Here is a 25,510-nt window from a genome sequence, read left to right on the forward strand (position 1 = left end):
GTGATGTGATGCATAAGGCATTGGACTCTCAAGCATGAGGTCCCAAGTTTAATCTTCAGCATCGCATGTGCCACAGTGATGCTGTGATTCTCTCTCCTACTCTCTCCTTCTTTCTCACAATAGCTCCCAATGGTCATTTTCCCCTTCTGCCTCTGTTTCTCCTTTTCTCTCTCTCTTCCTTTCTCTCTTTCTTTCTTATAAACAGAGGGAAATAGGGAGAGAGAAGGAGACAGACAGATAGATAGATAGATAGATGATAGATAGATAGATAGATAGATAGGACAGATAGAGAGAGACCTGGAGCCAACACTGCTTCCTCATTTACAAAGCTTCCTCCCACAAGTGTAGGCTGGGGATTTCAACCCAGTTCCTTTCACATGGCAATGCATGTGACTGACCAGTTGTGCCACCAACCAGACCCCTGAACTCCAACTCTTTGGAAGAGGCCATTCTTACACCACAAAGGCAGGGATGTCCACTGGCATTTGAATCTCTGCACAAAAAGCTCTAGGTAGGTCAGAAGGCAGGCAACACAAGCTAGTGATGACCTTTTCTAATTACCTTATTTATTATTTTCATTTCACATTAGAGAGGGAAGCCAGAGCATCCCTCTGGTACATGTGGTACTGAGAATGGGACAGGAAGCCCCAGGCATGCAAGACCTGTGCTCTGCCAGCTGAGTCACCTCATAAACTGCCAGGGAAAACCCTTAAGCAGTCTTTATGATGATGGTCCCAGGTTTATGCTGCTATGTGAACTGCTCAGACATCCTGGTGCTTCGGGGAGATGCTAAAATAACACCACTGGGCTAAAGAAATAGGGCACTGGGTAGGGTGTGAGCCTTGCTATGTGTCTGGCATAGGCTCAAGCCCAAGCACCTATGATATGAAGCCCCCTCCCTTTCTCTCTCTCTCTCTCCCTCTCTATCTCCCTGAATATTTGCTCTCTGTCCCAAAAGGTGAAGGCATATATGGAGCCATGTCTGTCTCTGTCTGTCTGTCTGTCTCTCTCTCTCTCTCTCCCTCCCACCCCCCCCCCTCTCTCTCTCTCTCTCTCTCTATATATATATATATATATATATATATATATATATATATATATACATACACACACACACACACATATATATATATCAGATTCCAAGCTAATGTAGTAAAATGTTTCAGATGAGACAGCAAGGGAGAGAAAAAGGTTCTTTGCAAAGCTGTACTACCTTATTAACTCATCTCTGATGATTTGATCTCATCTTAGCCTGCAAGATAATTAAGGCCATAATATCTCCCAACATGATTCATTTTCCTTCATGAGGTTCATGCTTTCACATCCATTAAACTCTTAAAACTAGGTCAGAACCCGCAGGAGGAAGTTCTCTGATAAGTCAGAAATGATGACATTGTTTCAAACACTGGTGTGATCAAACACTCTTTCCTTCTGAGCAGAATAAAGAGTCAGGATTTAGAGTCTTAATGCTTAAAGAAGGCTGGTCATCCAAGGCTTCAGGAACTCTAGTGTGAGGGAGCAACACGATCAAAGGTCAAGCTAATAAAACCTGCTTCTGCAACATGGCCACAGCCCTGAGCCCAGGGCCTGGCGCAGGGGTGGGGCTCTCTGGAAGGCCATACACAGGAATAATAGGAATAACCAGGAGTGAGAGATGGGAATGGAGGGGAGTGAATATCCCATGCAGCCTGTGGGAGCTCTCCTCTCTCAGCACCATGGACAGTGCCCAGGAAGCGCCATGGGTGGTGGACCAGGACTGTGGGGTCTCTCAGAACCATGGACAGCATCCAGGGAGCTCCATGGATGGTGGAGCAGGGCTGTGGGGTCTCTCTTCTCTCAGAACAATGGACAGCGCCCAGGGAGCTCCATGGAGGTTGAAGCAAGGCTGTGGGGTCTCTCCTCTCTCAATACCATGGACAGCACCAAGGGAGCTTCATGGATAGTGGAGCAGGGCTGCGATGTTTCTCCTCTCTCAGCACCAAGAAAGATCTATTGATGGTGGTGGAGTGGCAGCTTAGTGTTTATCCCTTGCTCAGCACCATGGACAGCAACAAGGAAGCTCCATGGACGGTGGTGTGATGCTGTGCTGTCTTTCAACCTCTTCTCTCTCCCTCTCTCTCTCTCTCTCTCTCTCTCTCTCTCTCTCTCTCTCTCTCTCTTTTCCCTTAAAGATACAGAATGAAAAATTGAGTAGGGAAAGCCACTCGGTGGCATCACACATCTGCAACATCCCTGAGTTTGCGCAGTGGATAAAGTGCTGGACTCTCAAGCATGAGGTCTCAAGTTTGGTCCCTGGCAAATATGCTAGCGTGATGCTCTGGTTTCCTTTTCTCTCTTCCTCTTTCTCATAAATAAATAAATCTTGGGGGGCAGGTGGTGGTGCACCCAGTCAAGCACACACATCACCATGCACAAAGACCCAAGTTCAAGCCCCTGCTCCCTGTCTATGGGTGAACTCTTCACAAGCCATGAAGCAGGCCTGCAGGTGTCACTCTCTCTTTCTCTCTCCTCCTCTCAATTTCTACCTGTTCTATCTAATAAAAATAGGGAAAAAATGGCTGCCAGGAGCAATGGATTTGCAATGCTAGCGTGGAACCCCAGTGATAAGCCTGGTGGTAATAATAGAAGGAGGAGGAGGAGGTAGGAGAAGGAGAAGGAGGGGAGAGAAGGAGAAGGAGGAGAAGAGGAAGAAGGAGGAGAAGGAGGAGGAGGAGGAGGAGAAGAGGAGGAGGAAGAGGAAGGAGAAGAAGAGCAAGAAGAAAAGCAACATCCTCTGACAATAATCTGCCTTCTGATTGTAGTGCTGAATCAGGATCCCTCTGGGGAAAGAAAACAGCTGAGCAGGAGGCTTTCTTGAAACCTGAATTCTTAAATATTGAAAAGGGTGGAAGACAAGGATATAAGGAGATAGCACAGCATTAGTGCATCAGACTTTTGTGCCCAAGGCCCCAGGTTCAGTCCTTGGCACCACCATATGCTAGAGCTGAACAGTGTTCTGACCTTCTCTCAATCTCAATCTCTCTCTCTCTCCTTCTCCCTCTCTCTCTCTCATAAAAATCTATAAATAAATCTTTAATCAGGTGGTGCACCTGATTAAGTACCCATATTATTATGTGCAAGAACCCAGGTTCAAGTTCCTAGATCCCACCTATAGGTGGAAAACTTCCCAAGTGGTCTCTCTCTCTCTCTCTCTCTCTCTCTCTCTCTCTCTCCCTCTCCCTCTCCCTCTCCCTCTCCCTCTCTCTCTGCCCCATCAAATAAAATAAATAAAATCTTAGAGAGAGAGAACATACATGCCCCAGGGTTAGCTGGCTTTGCATGAGCTGAGGCCAGTCTTTCAGGCACCGCTATCCCCTCTGACACTAGGACTGGACAGACAGACACTCAGAGATGCTTTGGGTGAAGGGGGGGGGATAAAGAGTCCACACCTCCCTCGGCGGCGCCCAGCAGGCTTGACAGTGCTCTTGGCGGCAGGGCTCTGCAGGTCTCCATTCTCCGAGGGCGTCGTGTGGTCCTTCAGGGGCCCGGGCAGAGGCGCCGGCTCATGGATGATGAGGATATCATCCTTGTTCTGCTGGCCCAGGTGCTGCTTGGCAAAGTCAAAGCCCTTCACGCTGGGGATCTGCAACTGAGAGCACACATACCCGCGGGGGCTGTCAGCCTGACACCCAGGGAGTAGGAGAGAATATGCAGGGAATGGGTGCTGGGGGCCCATGACAGACCCAGTCCTGCCGATGCAAGTCAGGAGGCATGCCTTAAACCTTGGTGGGGTGGGGGGACAGGCCCAAGCTTACACTTAGGGGCTTGTAGAAAAGAGATTCGTAACCGGGGAGATAGTTCAGCTGGTGGAGCATCAGACTCATAGCAGGGAGACAGAACGTCAGATAGACTCATAGCTGGAAGATAGCTCAGCTAGTAGAGCATCAGACAGACTCATAGTTGGAGAGATAGTGCAACTGGGAAAACATCAGGCAGACTCATGGCTGGAGAGACAGTGAACTGGTAGAGTATCAGACTTGCATATCTAAGGTTCCCAGCACTACAGGTACCAGAGTGGTGCTCTGGCTTCTCTCTCTATCCCTATCTGATACACTCTCTCAGATGTAATAATAATAATAATAATAAAAAGAATTAGTGTGAAAGATGAAGGAGGACCAGGACCAAAGAGCCTGAGATGCAGCAATTCAATGCCTCTCCCCACTGGCCCCTCATTCCCCACCCCACCCTGCCATGACAGGACACGTCTGTATGGTCAGGAGAGGAGTCATCAAGGGGACACAGGGTTGGGGCAGAGCCAGGAAATGAGAAGAAGAGGCTACTTTCTGCACATATTCTGTGGGGACCAGAGAACGCCAGCGGCCTTGGGAGAGCCCCCAGGAGCTGCGAGGCAGAGTGCAGTACTAGCATGCAGAAGTCCTGAGTTCAATTCTTGCACCACTTAGGCCTGAGGGCTGCTCTGGTCCTCTCTTCTCCCTCTATCCCTCTATTTCTCTCATTCTCTCTTATTAAATAATAAATGATGTATAGAAACGAGAGAGGCTGGCCAGGACTAAGATGCCTTCAGTGCCAACATCTAGAGCAGAAAACTATGGGAAGGGTCAGGCAGTGGTGCAGCCAGCTGAGCACACATATTACCATGAGGAAGGACCTGGGTTTGAGCCCCCACGCCCCAGCTGCGGGGAGGGGCACTTCAGTGGCCAAGCAGTTCTACAGGTGTCTCTTTATCTCTCTTCCACTATATCTCCCTCTTCCCTCTTAATTTCTCTCCATCCTATCCAGTAAAATAGGGAGGAAAAAAAAAAAACAGGAAAAATTGGCCAGCAGGAGTGGTGGATTCCTAGTCTGGCACCAAGCCCCAGCAACAACCCTGATGGCAATAAAAAAAATAAGTAAATAAATAAATAAATAGCACCAAGTATTTTTCTAAAACTCAAAGAGACACAAGTGCAAAAAGATCTGCCGCAGGGTCCTATTACACCAATGTGTGAAATGACAAAGGAAGGACCGAGTCCCCAGGCTTAGCAGTGAAAATGGTTAGAAGGATGGAGAGAAAGCTCACTGGGTAGGTGAGCCTTGCCGTGTGTTCTAACCTCAGCACCACACTGGAGGTGCCGAAGTGCCTGGGGAAGCTCTTTCTCTCTGTGTCCATCTCAATGAAAAAGCAGGTCAACAAGTGGGGTAGGTCACACATGCACAAGGTCCTGAGCACAGTTCATACTCTCTGGGCCTCAGCTTCTGTGCTGAGACAAGAGGTGCTTAAAAGTCTGCAGGAGAGGCAGTGGGAAACAGCATAATGGCTTTGCAAAAAACTTCCATGGCCGAGGCTCTAAAGTCCCAGGTTCCATCCCTACCACCACCGTAAGCCAGAGGCAAGCAGTGCCCTGGTCTCTCTCACTTTCTTTCTGTATTTCTCTTTGTACCTTGCACTGTACTCTCTTGTTAAGGTAAACAAAAACCATCTTAAAAACGAATCAATGTGTTAATAACTGGACTAGGTCAACAGCAAAATGGTTCTGCAAAAAAGACTCTCATGCCTGAGGGCTCAGAGGTCCCAGGTTCAATTTCCTGCACTACCATAAGTCAGAGCTGAGCATGGCTCTGGTCTCCCTGTATTATTCTCTCTTTCTCAAATAAAATTGAAATTTTAAGTCTGCAGAGCCATGGGCAGTGAAAGTGGGACACTCTTTAACGCTACTCAAGGGTTAAGGCCAAGCTTGCACAGCACAGGAAAACAAACTGCCGGCCTTAGGCTGAGAGACAGCTTGCCTGGTGGAGTGCAGGACCTGCTGTGCAAGAATCTGGGTTCCCTCTGTGGCTCTGCAGGGAAGCACTCTGGACAGCACGGGTGGAAGGGGCAGCTAAGAAGTACTTCTGACAACACACTACACACAGTGGGGACACTGGGGGGGCACGTCTGTGCTAACTTTATACACCAATGAGTGACATCGCCTATGGTTCAGATTTCTGGTTTTCATAGCATCTGGGTGCTGAAAGGCTAGGACCAGTGACAGCAAGTGGTCTGCAATGATGATTCTGGCCAGCAGAGGGTGTCAGACACTTAGTGCAAACAGAGTCCAGGAAGTGATCCAGAGAAACAAAAGGTCTGTATTTTTTACAGGAATGAGATCATGTTACAAGAGCAAGAAAGGGTCCTGCTCAGGAGTTGGGGCGTTTTGCAGACAATGAACCAAACCCGCCGCTCAGTGCTTCTCCCCACCGCCATTCCTATTCATCCACCACCTTTCTCTCTTCTAGTGTCTATTTCCACCCTTAAAAGCAAAGCACATTGGTGTGTGTGAGAGGGGAGGAGAACCTGGTAAGCTAGGAGCTCATGTCTTAACTCTTTCTCTCTCTCTCTCAATTTCTTTTATTATCTTTTATTTATTGGATAGAGACAGCCAGGAAGAGGGAAGGGGGTGATAGAGAGGGAGAGAGAGACAGAGGGAAGAGGGTGATAAAGAATCAAGAGGGAAGGGAGTGATTAAAGAGGGAGAGAGAGACAGAGAGAGACACCTGCAGCACTGCTTCACCACACGCAAAGCTTTCCCCCTGCAGGTGGGGACTGGGGACTTGAACCCGGGTCCTTGTGCATTGTAATACGTGCACTCAACCAGGTGCACCACTACCTGGCCCCCCCTCTTTCTTTCTTTCTTTCTTTCTTTCTTTCTTTCTTTCTTTCTTTCTTTCTTTCTGTTCCTCCCCCCTCTTCCTCTTCCTCCTCCTCCTCCTTTTGCTTCTACTTTTAAATTTTTTGTTTATTCAATTATTGGATAGGGGCAGAGAAGAACTGTGTGTGACACTCTACTGGGTGAGTGACTAGCCCCCTACACCTAGGCCTTTTAAATTTTTTGTTCTGGGGCTTAGAAGAGAGCTCACCTGATGGCATACACCCATTACCATGTGCCATGACCTGGATTCAAGCCCCAAGACACACACTGGAAGCACCTGCCCAGAGAAGCTTCAGGACTGGTGGAGTGGTGCTGTGGGGGTCCCTCCTTTTTGCTCTCTGTCTCTCCCTCCCTCTCTGTCTCTCACCCTTAACCCCAAAGGAGGAGTCCACAGGGTGTGGAGAAGTCGTGAAGGTGTCAAGTTCAAACAACTATCCTGGGGGCAAAGAGAAAAAAGTTCCATGTGATTAGGATCCACCTCTGCTCAAAAGCTGACATGCTCTCTCCGAATGAAAGGCAATGGTTAAGAATATTTCTTCCTTCATATCATGAAGTCACTAGTCCATTGACCATCCATCAGATCTTTTTAAAGAGGGTTGAGGGAATTGAAAGGTGACCCAAATTGTTCCCAGTTGATGGTAAAAATCGGAATTTGTGCAGCCCGGGAGGTGGTGCAGTAGATAAAGCATTTGGACTCTCAAGCATGAGGTCCCAAGTTAAATTCCTGGCACTACATGTATCAAAGAGATGCTCTGTTTCTCTTTCCCTCTCTTTCTCACGCATAAATAAATAAATCTCGGGTCCAGGTGGTGGTGCGCCCTAAAGGACACACTTCATAGTGCGTAAGGACTTGGGTTCAAGCCCAAAGCAGGGAGAAGCTTCACGAGCGGTGAAGCAGTGACGCAGGTGCCTCAGTTTCTTGCTCCCTCTATCTTCCCCTTCCTTTTTGATTTTTCTCTGTCTCTGTTCAATAAAAAATGTTTTAAGGGGGCCAGTCAATAATACACTCAGTTAACCACACACAGCACTAAATGTAAGGACCTTGATTCAGGCATCCGCTCCCCAGCTGCAAGGGGGAAGCTTCACAAGCGGTGAACCAGGTCTACAGGTCTGTCTGTCTGTCTATCTATCTTCCCATACCCTCTCAATTTCTCTCTGTTCTATCAAATACGATAAAAAATTTTTGAAAAGGAAAAAAATGGCTGCCAGAGGCAGTGGATTTATAGTGTCAGCACTGAGCCCCAGTGATAACCCTGGTGGCAATTTAAAAAAAAAAGTTTAAAAATATCATAAGAATTCCTGGGTTTATGAGCTTGCTTTCACATACCCCTCCCCCATCAAACCCTCATTTGAGCTCCATCAACACTACACCTCTGAGTGACCAGGTGACAAATAGAACCAACAACCAATGAACTGGCACCATCAAGGTCACTGAATGGATCTTGGGAGGATCCTTTCTGTATATTTCCTGGGAGTGGGGGAGTGATGGCCTGGGGGTGAGACATAGCTCACCCAGTAGGGTATACATTTCACCGCGTGTCAGGCCCTGGGTTTGAACCCTGGCACCACATGGGAGCACCATGGACAGCACCAGGGAGCTCCATGGATGGTGGAACAGTGTTGTGTTCTCTCTCTTCTCTTTCTAAAAGAAAGAATAAAGAGTTCACCTGGAGAGGCCACTTAGTCATATCATATATGCATGAGCCTCTCTGAGCTCCAGCCCTGGCCTTTTATTCAACAAAGTAATAATGTGGGGCCAAGGGGTAGCTCACTCATGTGCAAGGACCGGGGTTGAAGTCCCCAGTTCCCACTTGCAGCAGGAAGCTTCACAAGTGGTGGAACCGTGTTGCAGTTGTCTCTCCTTCTCTCTGTCTGCCTCTGGCTGGCAAAACACCTAGCAGAAAAGATCAGCACTTAGCTAAGAAGTCACAGGCAGCTGCATGGCTGTGTCTATAAAAATCTAGGTTCAAGCGCTGGTAATGCAACAGCAAGATATGATGCAGAATATAGCTTCAATAAAGACCAAACAATGGTCAACAGAAGCATCACTGAAACTAGTGGATTTTGTGGAGGAACTAAGAAAATGTCACATGTGAAACATACATCCACTAGAACCTAGACATCCTATTGGCTGGTTGTTAATTTCAGGTCCAACTGACATCTTTACATATATGTGTTAGGAGCCAAGAGATAGTTCAGGGGGGCAGAGACATGCTTTATTATTCATCAGGCCCTGGGGTGAAGCCCCGGTACCATAAACAGCACCCAGGGAGCTCCATAGATGGTGGCGCAGGGCCGTGGGGAGGGGTCTTTCTTCTCTCAGCACCACGGACAGCACCCAGGGAGCTGTGGGGTCTTCTTCTCTCTAGCCCCCTCTCTTCTTCTTCTCCTCCTCCACCTGCTCCTTCTCTTCCTAGTCTTTTTCACTCTCCCCTTTCTCTCTCCTTCTCTTTCTCTCTCCAGTGATAAAGAATTGTTTAAATTGAGCTGAGAGGCCACTCAGGGTCCATCACAGGTGCATGACCCTGGGTTCATTCCCTGATTTGACACAAATGTACCCACTGGGCCCTTGCACCTCTCAAAGGCCGGGTGAGTCACTTCTTCCTATAAGAGCAGACATCTGGCACTTGGCAGGCACTCTGTCCCCAACGAAATCCGTCTACACCCATGAGTGGGAAATGAGAGGAAATGCCGCCTCCCTCATTTATGGAATCAGCTCCTTTTGTTTCAGCCCTGCTTTCTGGGGCCTTTTTTCTAGTTTTCCATTTCTCTAAACCCGTTTCTCTAAAACAGAGTGGTACTCTGGTCTGCCTACCTCTGTCACATAACACAGACATAAAATAAGTAGATCTTTTTTAATAATAGAAGAGGTCAGAAGACAGTTCACTGGGTTGGACACATTCCTTCATATGTATGCAGCCTGGGTTCCAAACCTGGCACCATATGAAAGTGCCACAGCACCAGAGGAAGCTCTATGGCAAGCGTTCTCCTTCTCTCTCTCTCTCTCTCTCTCTCTCTCTCATATTTATTTATTCATTTTATCATTTCACTGGGGAGGTAGAGGTTTACAGTACACTTGCTGGCACATGGGTAGTTTCTCATTTCCCTGTGATACATGTCTACAAAACACCCTTACCCCCAACTTAGGTCCTTTTCTACCATCATGTACCAGGATTCCAATTCCTTCCCTCTCTCTCTCTCTCTCTCTCTCTCTCTCTCTCTCTTTCTCTCTCTCTCTCTTTTATTATTATCTTTATTTATTTATTTATTTATTTTTTGGATAGAGGCAGCCAGAAGTTGAGAGGGAAGGGAGTGATAAGGAGAGAGACAGAAAGGCACCTGCAGCACTGCTTCACCACGTATGAAGCTTTCCCTGCAGGTGGGGGCCGAGGGCTTAAATTCAGGTCCTTGTGCGTCGTAACATGTGCACTCAACCAGGTGCACCACCATCCGGCCTCACTCCAGAGCCTTCTCCATCTCCTCTCTTCCTCCCCTTCTCCAGACAACATGCCACATCCAATCCAAGTTTCCCTTTTTGTCTTTATTTCTTAATTTTCGCCTATGAGTGAGATCAACCAGTATTCATCCTTCTCTTACTGGCTTATCTCAAGCTCCATCCAAGATGAAGTGAAGGAGATGATGTCATCATATTATTATTATTATTATTATTATTATTATTATTATTATTATTGCCTTTATTGACTAGAGACAGTAAGAAATCAAAAGGGAAGAGAGAAATAGAGGAAAGGAGAGATAGAGATGCCTATAGTACTGCTTCACCACTTGCAAAGCTTTCCCCCTGCAGGTGGGGACCAGAGGCTCAAACCCAGGTCCTTGTGTGCTGTAACATGCACTCAACGAGATGCACCACCACTCGACCCCAACTTCATCATTTTTAACAGCTGAGTAGTAGTCCATTGTGTATATAGATCACTTTCTTTGCCACTCATGTGTTGTTGGGCATCTGGGTTGCTTTCAAGTTTGAGCTTTTACAAACTTTGGTGCTATGAACATCAGTGTACAAAGATATCTTTCTCTATTTTATTATTATTATTTTGCTGTTAGGTTTTTGCAAAGGCTTCATGCCTGCTTGATTCCACCACTCCCACTTACAGACACTTTTTTGTTTTCTTTAGATAGAGCATGAAAGACAGAGAGGGGGAGAGAGAGAGAGAGAGAGAGATAGGAAGAGGAGAGACTCTACAGCACTGCTCCACCCCTCATGAAGCTTCCCCTGTAATGTCTGGGGGCTTGAACCCAGGAACCTAGGTCAAGTGTGCTCTTTTCAGCATTAGCTATCTCCCCCTGGCCCTGTATGTGTCTGAAAGTAAAAGAATGAAAATGTCTGTCCAGGAACGGTAAAATTATACATGTCGAACCCCCCCCCCCCGCCTCCACAAAAAAAAAAAAAAATCAAAGAGTAAGAAATACTCATGGAGCTCCCCTCAACCTATTATCCACACTGCCTCCACCAGCAACCACCCCAGGCAGATAGTTGTGCAAGCTTCTCTCTCTCCCTGATAACAGTGGCTCCTCAGTGCCCAGCCTCCTTCCTACCCCCTTACATGTCTTCGAAACCCAGTCAACTCAAAAGACTTTGCCTGGTGCTGTGGCCTCTTTTTCTTTGATTTTATTTTTGCCTGCAGAACCAGGATCATGTGGGAATTCACCACTGCTGGGCCAACATGAAAGAGGGGGGGAGAGAGAGAGAGAGAGAGAAAGATCCTAACAGTACTCTCAGGCAGTTTAAACTTGGGTGACACATAAGACATAAGGTGAACAATCTCTCTGGTTTTTGCTGTTTGTTTACTGAAAGATTATTCAGACTGGAGCAAAGCTCTGGCATATGCAGTGCCAAGAATCAACCTAGAGTTTTCTAGGTTTGCAAGTTCTGTGCTCTGCCCACTCCTACTCACTCCCCCGATAGCCTCAGCTTGTGTGGGCTGTGCCCATCCATTCAACCTTTAGCTTCAGGTGTGGGAGCAAGCTATAAGCCAGCCAGCCCCCTTCCTGAGTTTCCTCCAACTCTGGGCTTCAGCCCCAGCACCACCTCCTCCAGGCAGGCAACAGTAATCCAGCCTCTGCAGCCTGTCGCTTGTCAGTCTCCCCTACTGGGTCAGCATGCCACCTTCACTGCCCACCTTGCCGGACCCCATCTGGTTCCATACTCACACCCAGGGCTTGGTGAGTGGACGTGCAACACCTGAGCCCCATCTGTCTGCCCCGTGTGCCAGGAGCCACGGCCCCCACTGCCCACAGGACGTGAACAGCCCTGTCCTCGGAGGGAACAAGTTTCCATGGGCCCGGCACACCCAGCCAGCACTGCTTCAGATCTTTAAATAGAGCCTCAAGGGCGGGAGGCAGCCCAGCTGGAGGGAGGGAGGGAGGGAGTGACGGAGGGAAGGAGAGAGGAAGAGAAAGGGAAAGAGAGAGGAGAAAGATCACTCTCAGCTGACAGAGAAGGCAGGGAAAAAACATGGAGGAAGCAGGATGATTCCTCTCCCCCCCCCCCCCCATTATTAGAAATTTTAAAAGAACCCAGCCTGGGGGTAGGGGAACAGTCTACTTAACCTACTGCAAAAGTAACTTCTGCCAGATGATCTGCGGGGCGTCCCCTCTCCATACAAGGGGGAGGGTGTGGATTTTGGGTCAGCAGATTCATTGCTTCCAGATGCCTGCAGTACCAGGATTTGCAGAGGGAATTTGGAAAGGAGTGATGTCAGGGGCAGAGAAGTGGGAGAGAGAATGAGGAACAAGACCTCGGAGGCAGTCACAGGGGAAGAGACACCTCATACCTCTCTCTCTCTCTCTCTCTCTCTCAATATTTCTTTATTTTGTATAAAGACAGAGAAATTGAGAGGGAAGAGAGAGACTGGAAAGCAAGTGAAGACTTAAAAGTGAGTAAAAACGAGCATCAGCTTCCACATGGAATCAACCATTTTTGCCCAAATGGCCCCCGTGCTTCTCTGGTGCCTGTCTTTTCATTTTCCTGATTAAAAGTTTAAAATAGGGAGGAGTAGTGGGGAGGTGAATTACTTGGAAATTCTTAGGCAGAGTTAGGGGGAAACAGCCCTGAACAAAAAATCACTGACTGCTAATTTCATTCTTACAAATACAAAAAAAAAAAAAAGAAGAAGTCATGAGACAAATACTCAGTGGAGTTAAGCGCAGGTGGCACAAAGCACAAGGATCGGCATAAGGATCCCGGATCGAACCCCGGCTCCCCACCTGCAGGGGAGTCGCTTCACAGGCAGTGAAGCCGGTCTGCAGGTGTCTATCTTTCTCTCCTCCTCTCTGTCTTCCCCTCCTCTCTCCATTTCTCTCTGTCCTATCCAACAACGACAACAACAATAATAACTACAACAATAAAACAACAAGGGCAACAAAAGGGAATAAATAAATAAAATAAATATTAAAAAAATACTCAGTGGAGTACTACTTAGCAGTTAAAAAGACTATAATGGGGGAGTTGAGCAGTAGTTCAGTGGGTTAGGCACACATGGCGCAAAGCGCAAGGATGGGTGTAAGGATCCCGGTTCGAGCCCTGGCTCCCCACCTGCAGGGGGGTCGCTTCACAAGCAGTGAAGCAGGTCTGCAGATGTTTATCTTTCTCTTCCCCTCTGTCTTCCCATCCTCTCTTGATTTCTCTCTGTCCTATCCAACAACAACAACATTAATAACAACAACAATAATAACCACAACAACAATAAAACAACAATGGCAAGGAAAGGGAAAAAAGTAGCCTCCAGGAGCAGTGGATTCGTGGTGCAGGCACCGAGCCCCAGCAATAACCCTGGACGCAAAAGAAAAAGACTATAATGTGTCCTTTGGGATTCAATGGATGGGATTGGCAGTCAAATAAGTAAGGAATTGAAGGGCAGGTACAGGATGGCTTTCACTCCTGAGTGGAACATATAGAACTTAACAACAGAAAAAAATAGTCAACCCACACTATGACCTTGGGAGAACTATGGCAGTTACCAATGGCGGGGGCACAAAACTTTGGTGCTGGGAATGGTGTGGAACTATACCCCTGTTATCTTATAATCTTGTAAAGCACTAATAAAAATACATCTAAAAGGAGAGGGAAAAGAAAGAGAGACACCTACAACACTGCTTTACCAGTCATGAAGCTTCCCCACTGCAGGTGGGCACCAGGGACTTGAACCGGGGTCACTGAGTGTGATAACATGTGCACACAGCCAGATGCACCCGCACCCGGTCCCCAGCCCTACCTTCTTGACAAATAATCTAGAAGAAGACACACTCTTGGAGCTGAGACGAGGGTTCTGAAACTAAATGGCACTCACCCTTCTACTCTAAACACTGGACAAGGTGTCTACGTAGGGTTCCCGGGCCAGTGAGGCAAAGGGTCAGAAACATTGCTGAGGTTTCTGTCCCCATTAACAGTGTCCAAAGACACCCATTTCCCAAGACTCCACCTCGGGGAGTCCCTTCCTGAAAACACGTGCTTCGCACCCACAAAGCAAAGGACAACACATTCAATGGTCTGGCGTCTGGCACAGCACATTTGGGGACTCAGAAAGGGGAAGAGAGGGTGACTAAGGGGAGGTTGGGGACCTAAGTCTCTCTAGTGGGATAAGATAATAGGGGACAGGGGGTCAGGTAGTAGTGTAGTGGGTTAAGTGCACATGGTGCGAAGCGCAAGGACCAGCTTAAGGATCCCAGTTCAAGCCCCTGGCTCTCCACTTACGGGGGATAGCTTCACAGGCGGTGAAGCAAGTCTGCAGGTGTCTATCTTTCTCTTCCCCTCTCTGTCACTCCCTCCTCTCTCGATTTCTCACTGTCTTATCTAACAACAACAATAGCAATGGCAACAATAACAGTAACAACAACAACCAGGGCTACAAAATGGGGAAAATAGGCTCCAGGAGCAGGCACTGAGCCCCAGTGATAACCCTGGAGGCAAAAAAAAAAAAAGATAATAGGAGAAATGTGGAAGTGTACCCTTGTGACAATGACAATCATGTAAATCAGTATTTCCTCAATAAAGTGACATGGGAGGGAGGGGGGAAGTGTATGCTGATCCTCACACAGGACTGGCAGGGGAAAAAGAGAAAAAGAAAGAAAAAGCACAGCTCTGGGCTGGTGTTTCAATATAAGTCTGTTGGATTTATAACACCAGCAGGGAGGTGACCATATTGCAGACGTAAATGGGGGGGGGGGGGCTATGGGGAAGCAAGCTCTGACTCCCTCATGTCCTCTGGAGGCCTGTCTTCAGTCACTATTGACATAGTCTGCCAATGTTTTTGTTAGATGAGCAAATAGTTTGGGAAAAGAAAAAGAAAACAACAACACTTGCCAACCTAACTGATTCCCAATGTGAATTTCACCACACTAAGATCAACACTAGGTTGGGGAATATTTTTTTGTAATAAGGTGAAAGAAGGTTAATGCAGGGCTGTGGAGCCAGTGTAGATGGGTATGGCCCATGGAGAGACCACATTATTTGTCACTTCAGGAAAAGCTCAGAGGACGCTGTCCTTAGGGTATTTGTTTGTTTGTTTGTTTGTTTTTGCTTTCTGGGTTATCACTGGGGCTTGGTCCCTGCACCACCAATCCACCACTTCTGGTGGCCATTTTATTTGATAGGACAGAGACAGATGCTGCACCACCGTAAGCCAGAGCTGAGCAGTGCTCTGGTCAAAAAATAAATAAATAAATAAATAAATAAATAAATAAATTGTTTTACTATGAGCATAGGTACACGGAGATCTCTTTGGATGGCTGAGATAAGCCAGAAAGAGAAGGATGAACATGGGATGATTTCACTGATGGGCAGAATTTCAGAAACAAGAACAGAAAGGGGAAACATAAAGTAACATCTGGACTGAGTATAACACACCAAAGCAAAGGATTCTGGGCAGGGAAGGGAGAGAGGGGACTGGGGGCAGGAGAGACTCCGGTGTGCTGGTTCATGATGGTGGACTAGGACCTAAGTTGCAGGTGAGAGTGTTTGGCAGACACCTATCACCAGGAGATAAGAAACTGTACTCATGTGTCAACAACTGTACTGGAAATAAACCATTAGTGCCCCAATAAGAATAAAGACATAGGGAGTCAGGCGGTAGCGCAGGTTAAGCGCACACGCAAAGCGCCAAGGACTGGCATAAGGATCCCAGTTCGAGCCCCCTGCTCCCCACTTGCAGGGAGGAAGTCACTTCACAAGCGGTGAAGCAGGTCTACAGGTGGCTCTCTTTCTCTCCCCCTCTCTGTCTTCCCCTCCTCTCTCCATTTCTCTCTGTCCTACCCAATAACGACTACAACAATAAAAAACAGGGGCATAATAAATAAAGGGAATAAATAAATATTTTTTAAAAAGAAAAAGAATAAAGACATAAAATAAATAAATACAAACAAACACAGAGGGGGGGCTGCTGGTGGTGCACCTGGTTACGCCCACATATTACAGTGCACAAGGACCTGGGGTCAAGCTCCCAGTCCCTACCTGCAGGGAGAAAGCTTCGGCTACAGTGAAGCAGGTCTGCAGGGATCTCTCCTTCTCTTTCCCTCTCTATCTCCCCTTCCATCTCAATTTCCCTCTATCCTAGCAATAAACCCATAAACATTAAAAAAAAAAAAAACTCCCACCTTCTGAACCCCTAAATTTTGGTCCATACTCCCCAGAGAGGGGGAGAAATGTTCAGGGAAGATGACCAGAGAGCTCTGAACATCAAGACCCAGAGGGAGAAAAGTAAAAAAGGAAGGCCAGCCATGCAGAAGTAGCAATAGGTATAGAGGTGTGACTTAGAAAGGAAGAGAAGGCAGGGGCATAGAAAAAATGAGTAAATTTATAGATAGAGAGAGAGAGAGATAGATACAGAAATAATAGTCAACCCATATCTGTGATCGAGAGAACCACTGCAGTTTCCAATGGAGGGAATGGGGACACAGAACTCTGGTGGTGGGAATGGTGTGGAATTATATCCCTATTATCTCATAATTATGTAAGTCAATATCAAATCACTAATAAAAATCTTTTAAAAGAAAGAAGGGGTGTCAGTTGGTAACGCAGTAGGTTAAGCGCATGTGGGGCAAGGCGCAAGGACTGGCGTAAGGATCCTAGTTAGAGCCCCCTGCTCCCCACCTGCAGGGGAATCGCTTCACAGGCGGTGAAGCAGGTCCGCAAGTGTCTTTCTCTCCCCCTCTATGTTTTCCCCTCCTCTCTCCATTTCTCTGTGTCCTATCCAACAACGATATCAATAACAACAAGGGCAAAACAAGGGCAACAAAAGGGAATAAATAAATAAATAAATATAAATAAATATAAAAAAAGAAAGAAGGAAGGAAAGAAAGAAAAATAGGAAGGGAGGAAAGGCGAGGAAGGAAGGGAGGGAGTGAGGGAGGGAGGAAGGAAGGAAGGAAGGAAGGAAGGAAGGAAAGGAGGAAGGAAGGAAGGAAGGAAGGAAGGAAGGAAGGAAGGAAGGAAGGAAGGAAGGAAGGAAAGAAAGAATGGAGATTCAGAAAGCAAATACAGAGGCCAGTCCCACAGCTGGCGCCCCTAGGCCCCAGTTTGCAGGGGTAGGTGGGGGATGGGGGGCAGTCCCTGGAGGACCCCGTACCTTTTGGCGCTGCTGGATGTTGGCGACCGTGTCCGGCTGGAAGTCCAGCTTGTCGGTGCGGCACAGCTTCCAGTAGAGGATGACGACGATGACCGCCACCACCAGCGCGGGCACCACCACGCCCACGACGACCCACAGGTTGCTGCTCTGCGACTCGGGGGGCGGCCGCTTCACCCTGTCCACCGCTGGGGACGAGCAAGAGGGCCCTGGTCAGTGCAGGGCCACGCCAGGTGCCCCCTCCCCCTAATTCCTCAGGGCGCTGAGGTTTCCCCACCAGAGGGCAAGACCCCCTGGACTGGCTAAACAGCTCACCTGAATGCCCGCCATGTGCGCGACCCAGGCTCCAGTCTGGGCCCTAGTACACTGGAGGGAACTGGGATGCTGGGGTGTCTTTCCTTCTCTCCCTCCATCTCTCTCTCTCTCTCTCGATTGGAAAAAGTCAGCCCCAAACAAGCAAGAAGTTCTGGTGAAGACCTGCCTCTTCCCCAAATAAAAAATAAAATAAAACAAAATATCAGAAGCCCAAATAAGTAGCGACAAAACACTAACTGAAAGTCTTTGCCTGGGTCTCTCCCGAAACCCTGGAAACATGACTTTTTCAACAAAATGGCTTTACTTCAGGCGCCACTGATCAGTTTACTCACGTTTTATTGAAAGAGATAGAAAGAAAGAGAATCACTTTGGCACAGGCAGTGCCGGGAACCCTACCTTTGCATATCCTGTGCTCCACCCACTGAGCACCAGTTATCAATTTTTTTGTCTTTTACTCGCTTCTTTCTTCCTTCCTTCATTTCTTTCTTTCTCCCCTCCTTCCCCTTTCCTTTCTCTCTTCCTTCCTTTCTTCCTTATTTCTATCTTTCCCCCCTCCTCCCTTCCTTTCTATCTCTCTTTTTTTTCTTTTTTTTTTTTTATTGGGGAATTAATGTTTTACATTCAACAGTAAGCACAATAGTTTGTACATGCATAACATTCCCCAGTTCTATCTCTCTTTCTCTCTCTCCCTTTCTTTCTTTATCTTTCTTTCTCTCTCTCTTTCTCTCTCACCAGAAACTCTTACAGCTCCCAGGCAAGTTGTTTTTGTTTCATTCAAAGACAGAGGAGGAAAAAGACAGAGGGAGAAATATCACAGGAACAGAGCTTCCCTCGGGCACCATGCCCCTCTGTCCCTCCCATATGGTGTGAGGACTCAAACTCAGGCCAAGCACTTGACAAGGCATGTGCCCTGCCAGAAGCCATTTTTTCTGACCCTTTCTCCACTCCATGCCCCCCAAAGCAGCACTAGGGGGTGAACCACGGCCTTCACACACACATATAATACATTGGAATAGCCTCCCTCAGTCTAATTTTTTAATTATAGATGCTTAAAGTGCAAGCAAAAAAGAGAGGAGGAAGGAGAGACAGAGCTGAGATTCGGAGAGACAAGCAGGCACCATCCATGATGCTCCCTTTGGAGCTGTCCATGGTGCTTCCATGTGGTGCCAGGATCAAACCTAGGACCCTTCCTGTAAGATAAGTGTTCCACCCACTAAGCTTTCTCCTACCTTCCATTTTCAATCCTTAGATGACATTTAGGCAAACTTGCTCATTTTCAGTCTGCTGCTCACCCTCCTTGGCCCATCCCCCATTTCACAGCCTCGGGTTACTGTGCTTCAATCTGCTTCTTTCTTTCCTTCTCCAACTCATCACCCCCCCCCCCAACCTCCCAGTACTCAGCTCTTGTCACAGGAGTCAGCACCAGTCTAAGCTCAACTGTTGGAGCTGGATGGTGTTGCACCCAGTAAAGTGTGCACAATTACCTCCATGCTTGAGTCATACCCAGGTTCAAACTCCCCAGTTCCCACCTGCAACATGGAGAAACTTCACAAGCTGTGGAGTAGTGCTACAGGTGTCACTTTCTTTTTTTTTTTTAATTTTTTTGTTATCTTTACTTATTTATTGGATAGAGACAGTCAGAAATTGAGAGGGAAGGGGGTGATAAAGAGGAAGAGAGACAGAGAGACACCTGCAGCCCTGCTTCACCAATTGCAAAGCTTTCCCCCTGCAGGTGGGGACTGGGGGCTCGAATTCAGGTCCTTGTGCACTGTAATGTGTGCGCTTAACCAGGTGCGCCACCACCCGGGCCCCAGGTGTCACTTTCTTTCTGTCCTTCTCTATCCTTCTCTGTCTCTCATCTTCTATCAAAGTATAAGTAAATAAATAAATAAATAAGTTCAACCATTTCCAGTTCCATTAGAACTTGGGTTCTAGGCTTGGCTTGGGAGGTGGCGCAATGGATAAAGCACTGGATTCTCAAGTATGAGGTCCCGAGTTCAATCCCCAGCAGCACATGTACCGGAGTGTTATCTGGTTCTTTCTCTCTCCTCCTATCTTTCTCATTAGTAAATAAATAAAATATTTTTAAAAAATCAAGACGCTGTCCCCTCTTCCCATCCTTCTGTAAAGGCTGCTTTGTGATAACCCTTTCAGGGCACTAACTTCCTCTTTGCATCCTCTTGTTCTGGCTTTGTCATGCAAGGGATCACTTACTAGTCTTTGTCATGCAAGGAACCCCTCACTAGTCTTTCAAAACACACTTTGATACTCTGATAAATGGGCAGGCACTGTGCTGGCATACTGCAGAGTAACAGAATCAGGAACCAAAATCCTGCCTTTGCTGTAAGTCCAGGGGATGAAGTCTGAGGCTTGTTCCATGGCCTCTGGTGGCTCGTACATGCTGTGCTCAGATAAGACTGCTGTGGCCCTGATAGTGGTGCCATAACTAAAATGTCAGACTCTCAAGCATGAGTTCCTGAGTTCAGTCCCTGGCATTGCATATGCCAAAGTAATGTTCTGGTATTCACTCCCTCTCTCCATATCTCCTTCTCTCAGTCTCTTCTCTCTCTTCCCCCTCTCATAAATTCCTTTTTGAAAAATTAAAATGTTGCTGTTCAAAGATATACCAGAAAAAAATCCCAATGCAGGTTTTGGCCCCTGTGAGTGACTGGAGGGATATTGGGGGAGAGGGAGAGTCCTTCAGAGCCAAGGCATGGGGCAGGAAGGAGGAATTACAGGACAGAGTGTGGGGAGCTGACATGGGACCATGGCAAATTACAGAGCAGGAGTTTCCTGGGACACGGGGAAAGAGACTGAGTATCAGGCACCTGCCTTTGGCAATACAGCCTGAATGTCGTTTCAGACAAATATAGCTCAGAGTCTATGAAAATAACTGAGGACAGAGAAGGAGTGGCAGAGCCAAAGGAGTAGCTGGAATGACCAGAGATTCATCTTGGTTTGAGACTAGTCTGCCCCTGGGAGGACACAGGTCAAAACCAGGCCTGACTTCACAGTTCATGACTACCTGTGGGCTGGCTGCATTCCACCTCCCATGCTGAAAAGAGCTGGAGGTAGGCTTGAAAGGTGTTCAGATCCTCATGCAATTATTATTATTATTATTACTATTATTATTTTCGCTTGGCACATATGTAGCATTGCCAAGTGATTTCCCCAGTCCTATTTTTTCATTATATATACTTAGGGTGGTCTTGGAGGTGGTGCAGTAGATAAAGCATTAGACTCTCAAGCGTGAGGTCCTGAGTTCAATCCCGGTGGCACATGTACCAGAATTATGTTTGGTTCTTTCTCTCTCACCTCCTATCTTTCTCATTAATAAGTAAGTAAAATCTTAAAAGAGAGAGATGTAGAAAGGGAGAGTCAACAGAGAGGAAAGAAGGAAAGACACCAAAGCACCACTCACTCCACCATCCACGGAGCTCCCTGGGTGCTGTCCATGGTGCTGGAGAGGAGAGCGTGCCCACACACACACACACACACACACACACACACACACACACACACACTGCTCCACCATCCATGGACTCCCTTGGTGCTGTCCATGGTGCTGGAGAGGAGAGCGTGCCCACACACACACACTGCTCCACCATCCATGGAGCTCCCTGGGTGCTGTCCATGGTGTTGGAGAGGAGAGCGTGCCCCCCACCCACACACACACACACTGCTCCACCATCCATGGAGCTCCCTTGGTGCTGTCCATGGTGCTGGAGAGGAGAGCGTGCCCCCCCACACACACACACACTGCTCCACCATCCATAGAGCTCCCTGGGTGCTGTCCATGGTGCTGGAGAGGAGAGCATGCCCCCCACCCACACACACACACACACACACTGCTCCACCATCCATGGAGCTCCCTTGGTGCTGTCCATGGTGCTGGAGAGGAGAGCATGCCCCCCCCCCCACACACACACACACACACTGCTCCACCATCCGTGGAGCTCCCTGGGTGCTGTCCATGGTGCTGGAGAGGAGAGACCTCACAGCCTTGCCCCACCATCCCTGGAGCCCCCTGGGTGCTGTCCATAGTGCTACCCTGTGGGGTCAGAGAGTGAGTGCAGGGCCTCACTCAGAGTTATGCATGAGTTCTATCTACCGAGCGACTTCCCAGCCCTGTATTAATATTTTAAAGATAAACTGCATTTATTTCATACAAGATAAGTGAGAGAGAGAGAGAGACAGAGGGAAAGAGAGGGAGCATGCACAAGTACAAGAAGGAAGAGCACCACTCAGGTACATACAACACCAGGAATCAAGCCCAGAGCTAGGTGGCGGGGGGGGGGGGGAAGGGGCGGAGGGATGTGCAAAGGCCTGTGCTCTACCAGCTGAGCTATTTCCCTACATACAAAACTCTTCTATGGTGAAATTGCTGGGCTTGACTGTGGAACCAGAAACACAGGACAAGTGACAAATACCTCCTGCTTTTTTTCCCTCTCATGGCTTTGAAAGTGAACATGAGAGTTTGTAATCAGATCTGAAATTCACAGACAAACCATTAACAGTGACATGACCATAAAATAGAAAGAGGGGTCAGGATGTCACCAGTGTTAGAGGGACTACTTCACATATGAGGCCTGGAGTCTGACTCCCAGGACCCCCCCTTTCCACACAATGGAGAGTGTGTGCCCAGGAGTCTGCTCTTCCTATTTATGTTCCAGGATTCAGTATGGCTGCATACAAAGAACCTTCTAAAACTGAGGCTAATGACAAAACTGTCATTTCTTAAAACTGACTTCATCTCCTACAAAGAGTTGCATTTCCTTAAAAACATTTTTTCCGTCATCACTAAGACTTCACTGCCCCAAGCTGACTTTTTTAGATAAAGACAGACAGAGACATGGAGAGACACAACACTCAAGTTTCCCCTAATATAATGGAGGCCAGGCTTGAAGTTGAGCCATGCATATGACAAAGCAGGCATGCTACCCAAGAGAGCTATTTCACTGACCCTCCTCGCCCCTCACACTTCCTTTTTTTTTTTTTGAGAGAGAGAGAAGGAGAAAGCAGACCATCACTCCAGCCCATGGGGAGCTGGAGATTATATTCAAGGCTTTATACACATAAATCCTGAACTCTACCAGTTGAACTACTAGCCTGGCCACTTGTTTTTCCTCAACGATGTATTCATTTACTTACTTTTTTTCAGAGAGAGAGAGAGAAACAGATCACAGCATCAAAGCTCCTTCAATGCAATGGGGGATGTTCTCAAACCTGGGCCATACATAGGACAAAGCAGTGCACTATCCACGTAAGCTATTTCACTAGGCCTACTTAACTTATTTTTATGACTAATGGGGCGGGGGCTATAGCATAACTCCCACACAGGCAGTGGTGGGGATCAAACTTGGAATCTCAGGTATGCAAGTCATATTCTCTACCCACTAAGTCATCTCCCTTGCTGCAAAACATTCAATGTTCTCAGATACTAAAACCCTCATGAACATTACTTGTCCCCTTACTGTGGAAAGTTAAATTTCACAGGGGGAAACACTACTACCGCAACAGTAGTCTGACTTATGAAGGTGTATCAGAGAGAAACATTCTCTCAGGCTACTGATCTTTCTTCATGTCAGACCTCCATTGATGGGGATGGGTGGGGCCTCTTCCAACAATAATAAAGAACAAAACAGCTCTTTCTGAACTATGGATCAACAGAGGAGAAAGTGGAAGGAAAATGGGGGGCTGGAAGAGAAGAGGGGCTCAAGAACTTGTTTGTGAGGGAAAAAAAAAAAACAACAGAAGGAAGTTAATAAAGGTAGATGTTGCCTCCCCGTTCAAGCCAGTGGCCCCAAAATGACACATAACAGAGACACAGAGAAGATGTGATTTTTGCCTAAGGGAGAAATTTTAGAAGAGAAATAGACCAGGAGTCAAGGGGGGGAAATATTAGCACTAGTTTCAGTGAATATAATTCACTTTTTTAAATCTATTTTTTATTTTTTATTGGAAAGACAGAGAAATTGAGGGGGCCAGGCAGTGGTATAGCCGGTTAAGCACACCCAGTACTAAGCACAAGGACCTGCACAAGGATCAAAGTTCAAGATCCCACTCCCCACCTGCAGCGGGGATGCTTCACAAGCAGTGAAGCAGGTCTTCAGGTATCTTTCCCTCTCCTTTTCTACCTCCTCCACCTCTCTCAATTTTTCTCTGTCCTATCCAATTAAAATGGAAAAAAAGTGGCCACCAGGAGCAGTGGATTTGTAATGCCAGCACCGAGCCATGATAGCCTCTGCAACTTGGTGGCTAAAAAGCATTAAGATATAAAGCAGAACAATTTATTTAATAACCAGGAACCTAAAGGTAAAAGTATAGCAGATAAGATTTGGGGTCTTATAGCAGATAAGATTTGGGGTCTTATAGCAGATAAGGTTTGGGATCTTATAGCAGATAAGATTTGGGGTCTTATAGCAGATAAGATTTGGGGTCTTATAGCAGATAAGGTTTGGGATCTTATAGCAGATAAGGTTTGGGATCTTATAGCAGATAAGGTTTGGGATCTTATAGCAGATAAGGTTTGGGATCTTATAGCAGATAAGGTTTGGGATCTTATAGCAGATAAGGTTTGGGATCTTATAGCAGATAAGGTTTGGGATCTTATAGCAGATAAGGTTTGGGATCTTATAGCAGATAAGGTTTGGGATCTTATAGCAGATAAGGTTTGGGATCTTATAGCAGATAAGGTTTGGGATCTTATAGCAGATAAGGTTTGGGATCTTATAGCAGATAAGGTTTGGGAGAGGGACAGGGGCAGGGAGAAGGAGAGGGGCGCACTGCTCAGCTCTGGCTTATGTGGTGTGGGGGATTAAACCCGGGGCTTTGGAGCCTCAGGTCTGAGAGTCTTTCTTGCATAGCCATTATGCTATCTACCCTGCCTCCTTGTTTATTAATTTAATTTTTTATCTGTGATTAATAGTGGGTTACAAGATTGTAAGATTACAGTGTATAGTTCCACACCACACCCCCAGAAAATCTCTGTATCCCCACCTTCACCTCCGAAAGATAACCACCATAGTTCTCACAAGTCTTAGGAACAGTTGTTTGCTTCTGGTTTGTTTCTTTGTTTTTGTTTTTTTCTTCTAAAGGTCAGATCTCTAGATTCCACATATAAGTGAAAATATCCAGCAGCTGTCTTTCATCTCATTACTTATTTTGCTAAACATAATAGCCTCCAGTCCCATCTATTTTGCTTTAAAGGACACAATATTGTCTTTTTTGATTGAAAAGTAGTATTCCATGGAGTATATATCCCATAATTTATTTATCCAGTCATCTGTTGTTGGGCATTTAGACTGCTTCCACTCTTTAAGTATTGTGAATAATGCAGCTGTGCATATAGGGGTGCATATGCCCCCCTTTTTGCCTCCAGTGTTATTGCTGACTTGGTACCAGCACTACAAATCCACTGCTCCTGGTGGCCTTTAAAAAAAAAAAAATGGATAGGACAGAGAGAAATTGAGAGGGAAAGGGAAGATAGAGGTGGAAAGAAAGATAGACACTTGCAGACCTGCTTCACCACTTGTGAAGTGACCCCTCTGCAGGTAGGGAGTGGGGAACTCAAACCAGGATCCTTGAGTGAGTCTTTGCACTTTGTACTATGTGCGTTTAACCTGGTGCACCACCACTCGACTCATTCCCTTTGAATGAGTGTTTCAGTGTCATTTGAATAAATATAAGAGTGGTGCACCAAGACTTTATTCATATTATATATATTATATTATATTATATTATATTATATTATATTATATTATATTATATTATATTATATTATATTATATTACCACCAGGGATATCACTGGGGCTTGGTGCTTGCATGATGAATCCACCACTGCTAGCAACCATTTATTTTTTTTCTATTTTATTTGATAGGACAGAGGGAAATTGAGAGGGGAGGGAAAGCGACAGAGAGAGACCTGCAGACACCTTCACTGCTCA

The 25,510-nt window shown here is 46.8% G+C and overlaps 1 protein-coding gene across 1 annotated transcript in view; it reads right to left on the reverse strand.

The window, feature by feature from the left end:
- Positions 1–25,510, reverse strand: part of KIAA1549 (KIAA1549 ortholog) — a 147,604-nt gene that overhangs the window by 37,735 nt on the left and 84,359 nt on the right. The window contains exons 11-12 of the mRNA XM_060195666.1: positions 17,252–17,436; positions 3,429–3,628 (exon numbers count right to left, since the gene is read on the reverse strand). Coding sequence (XP_060051649.1) covers positions 3,429–3,628; positions 17,252–17,436 — 385 coding nt within the window. The remainder of the gene's footprint in view (positions 1–3,428; positions 3,629–17,251; positions 17,437–25,510) is intronic.

The sequence above is a fragment of the Erinaceus europaeus genome, chromosome 8 (genome assembly GCF_950295315.1).
Source record: "Erinaceus europaeus chromosome 8, mEriEur2.1, whole genome shotgun sequence".
NCBI lineage: Eukaryota > Metazoa > Chordata > Mammalia > Eulipotyphla > Erinaceidae > Erinaceus > Erinaceus europaeus.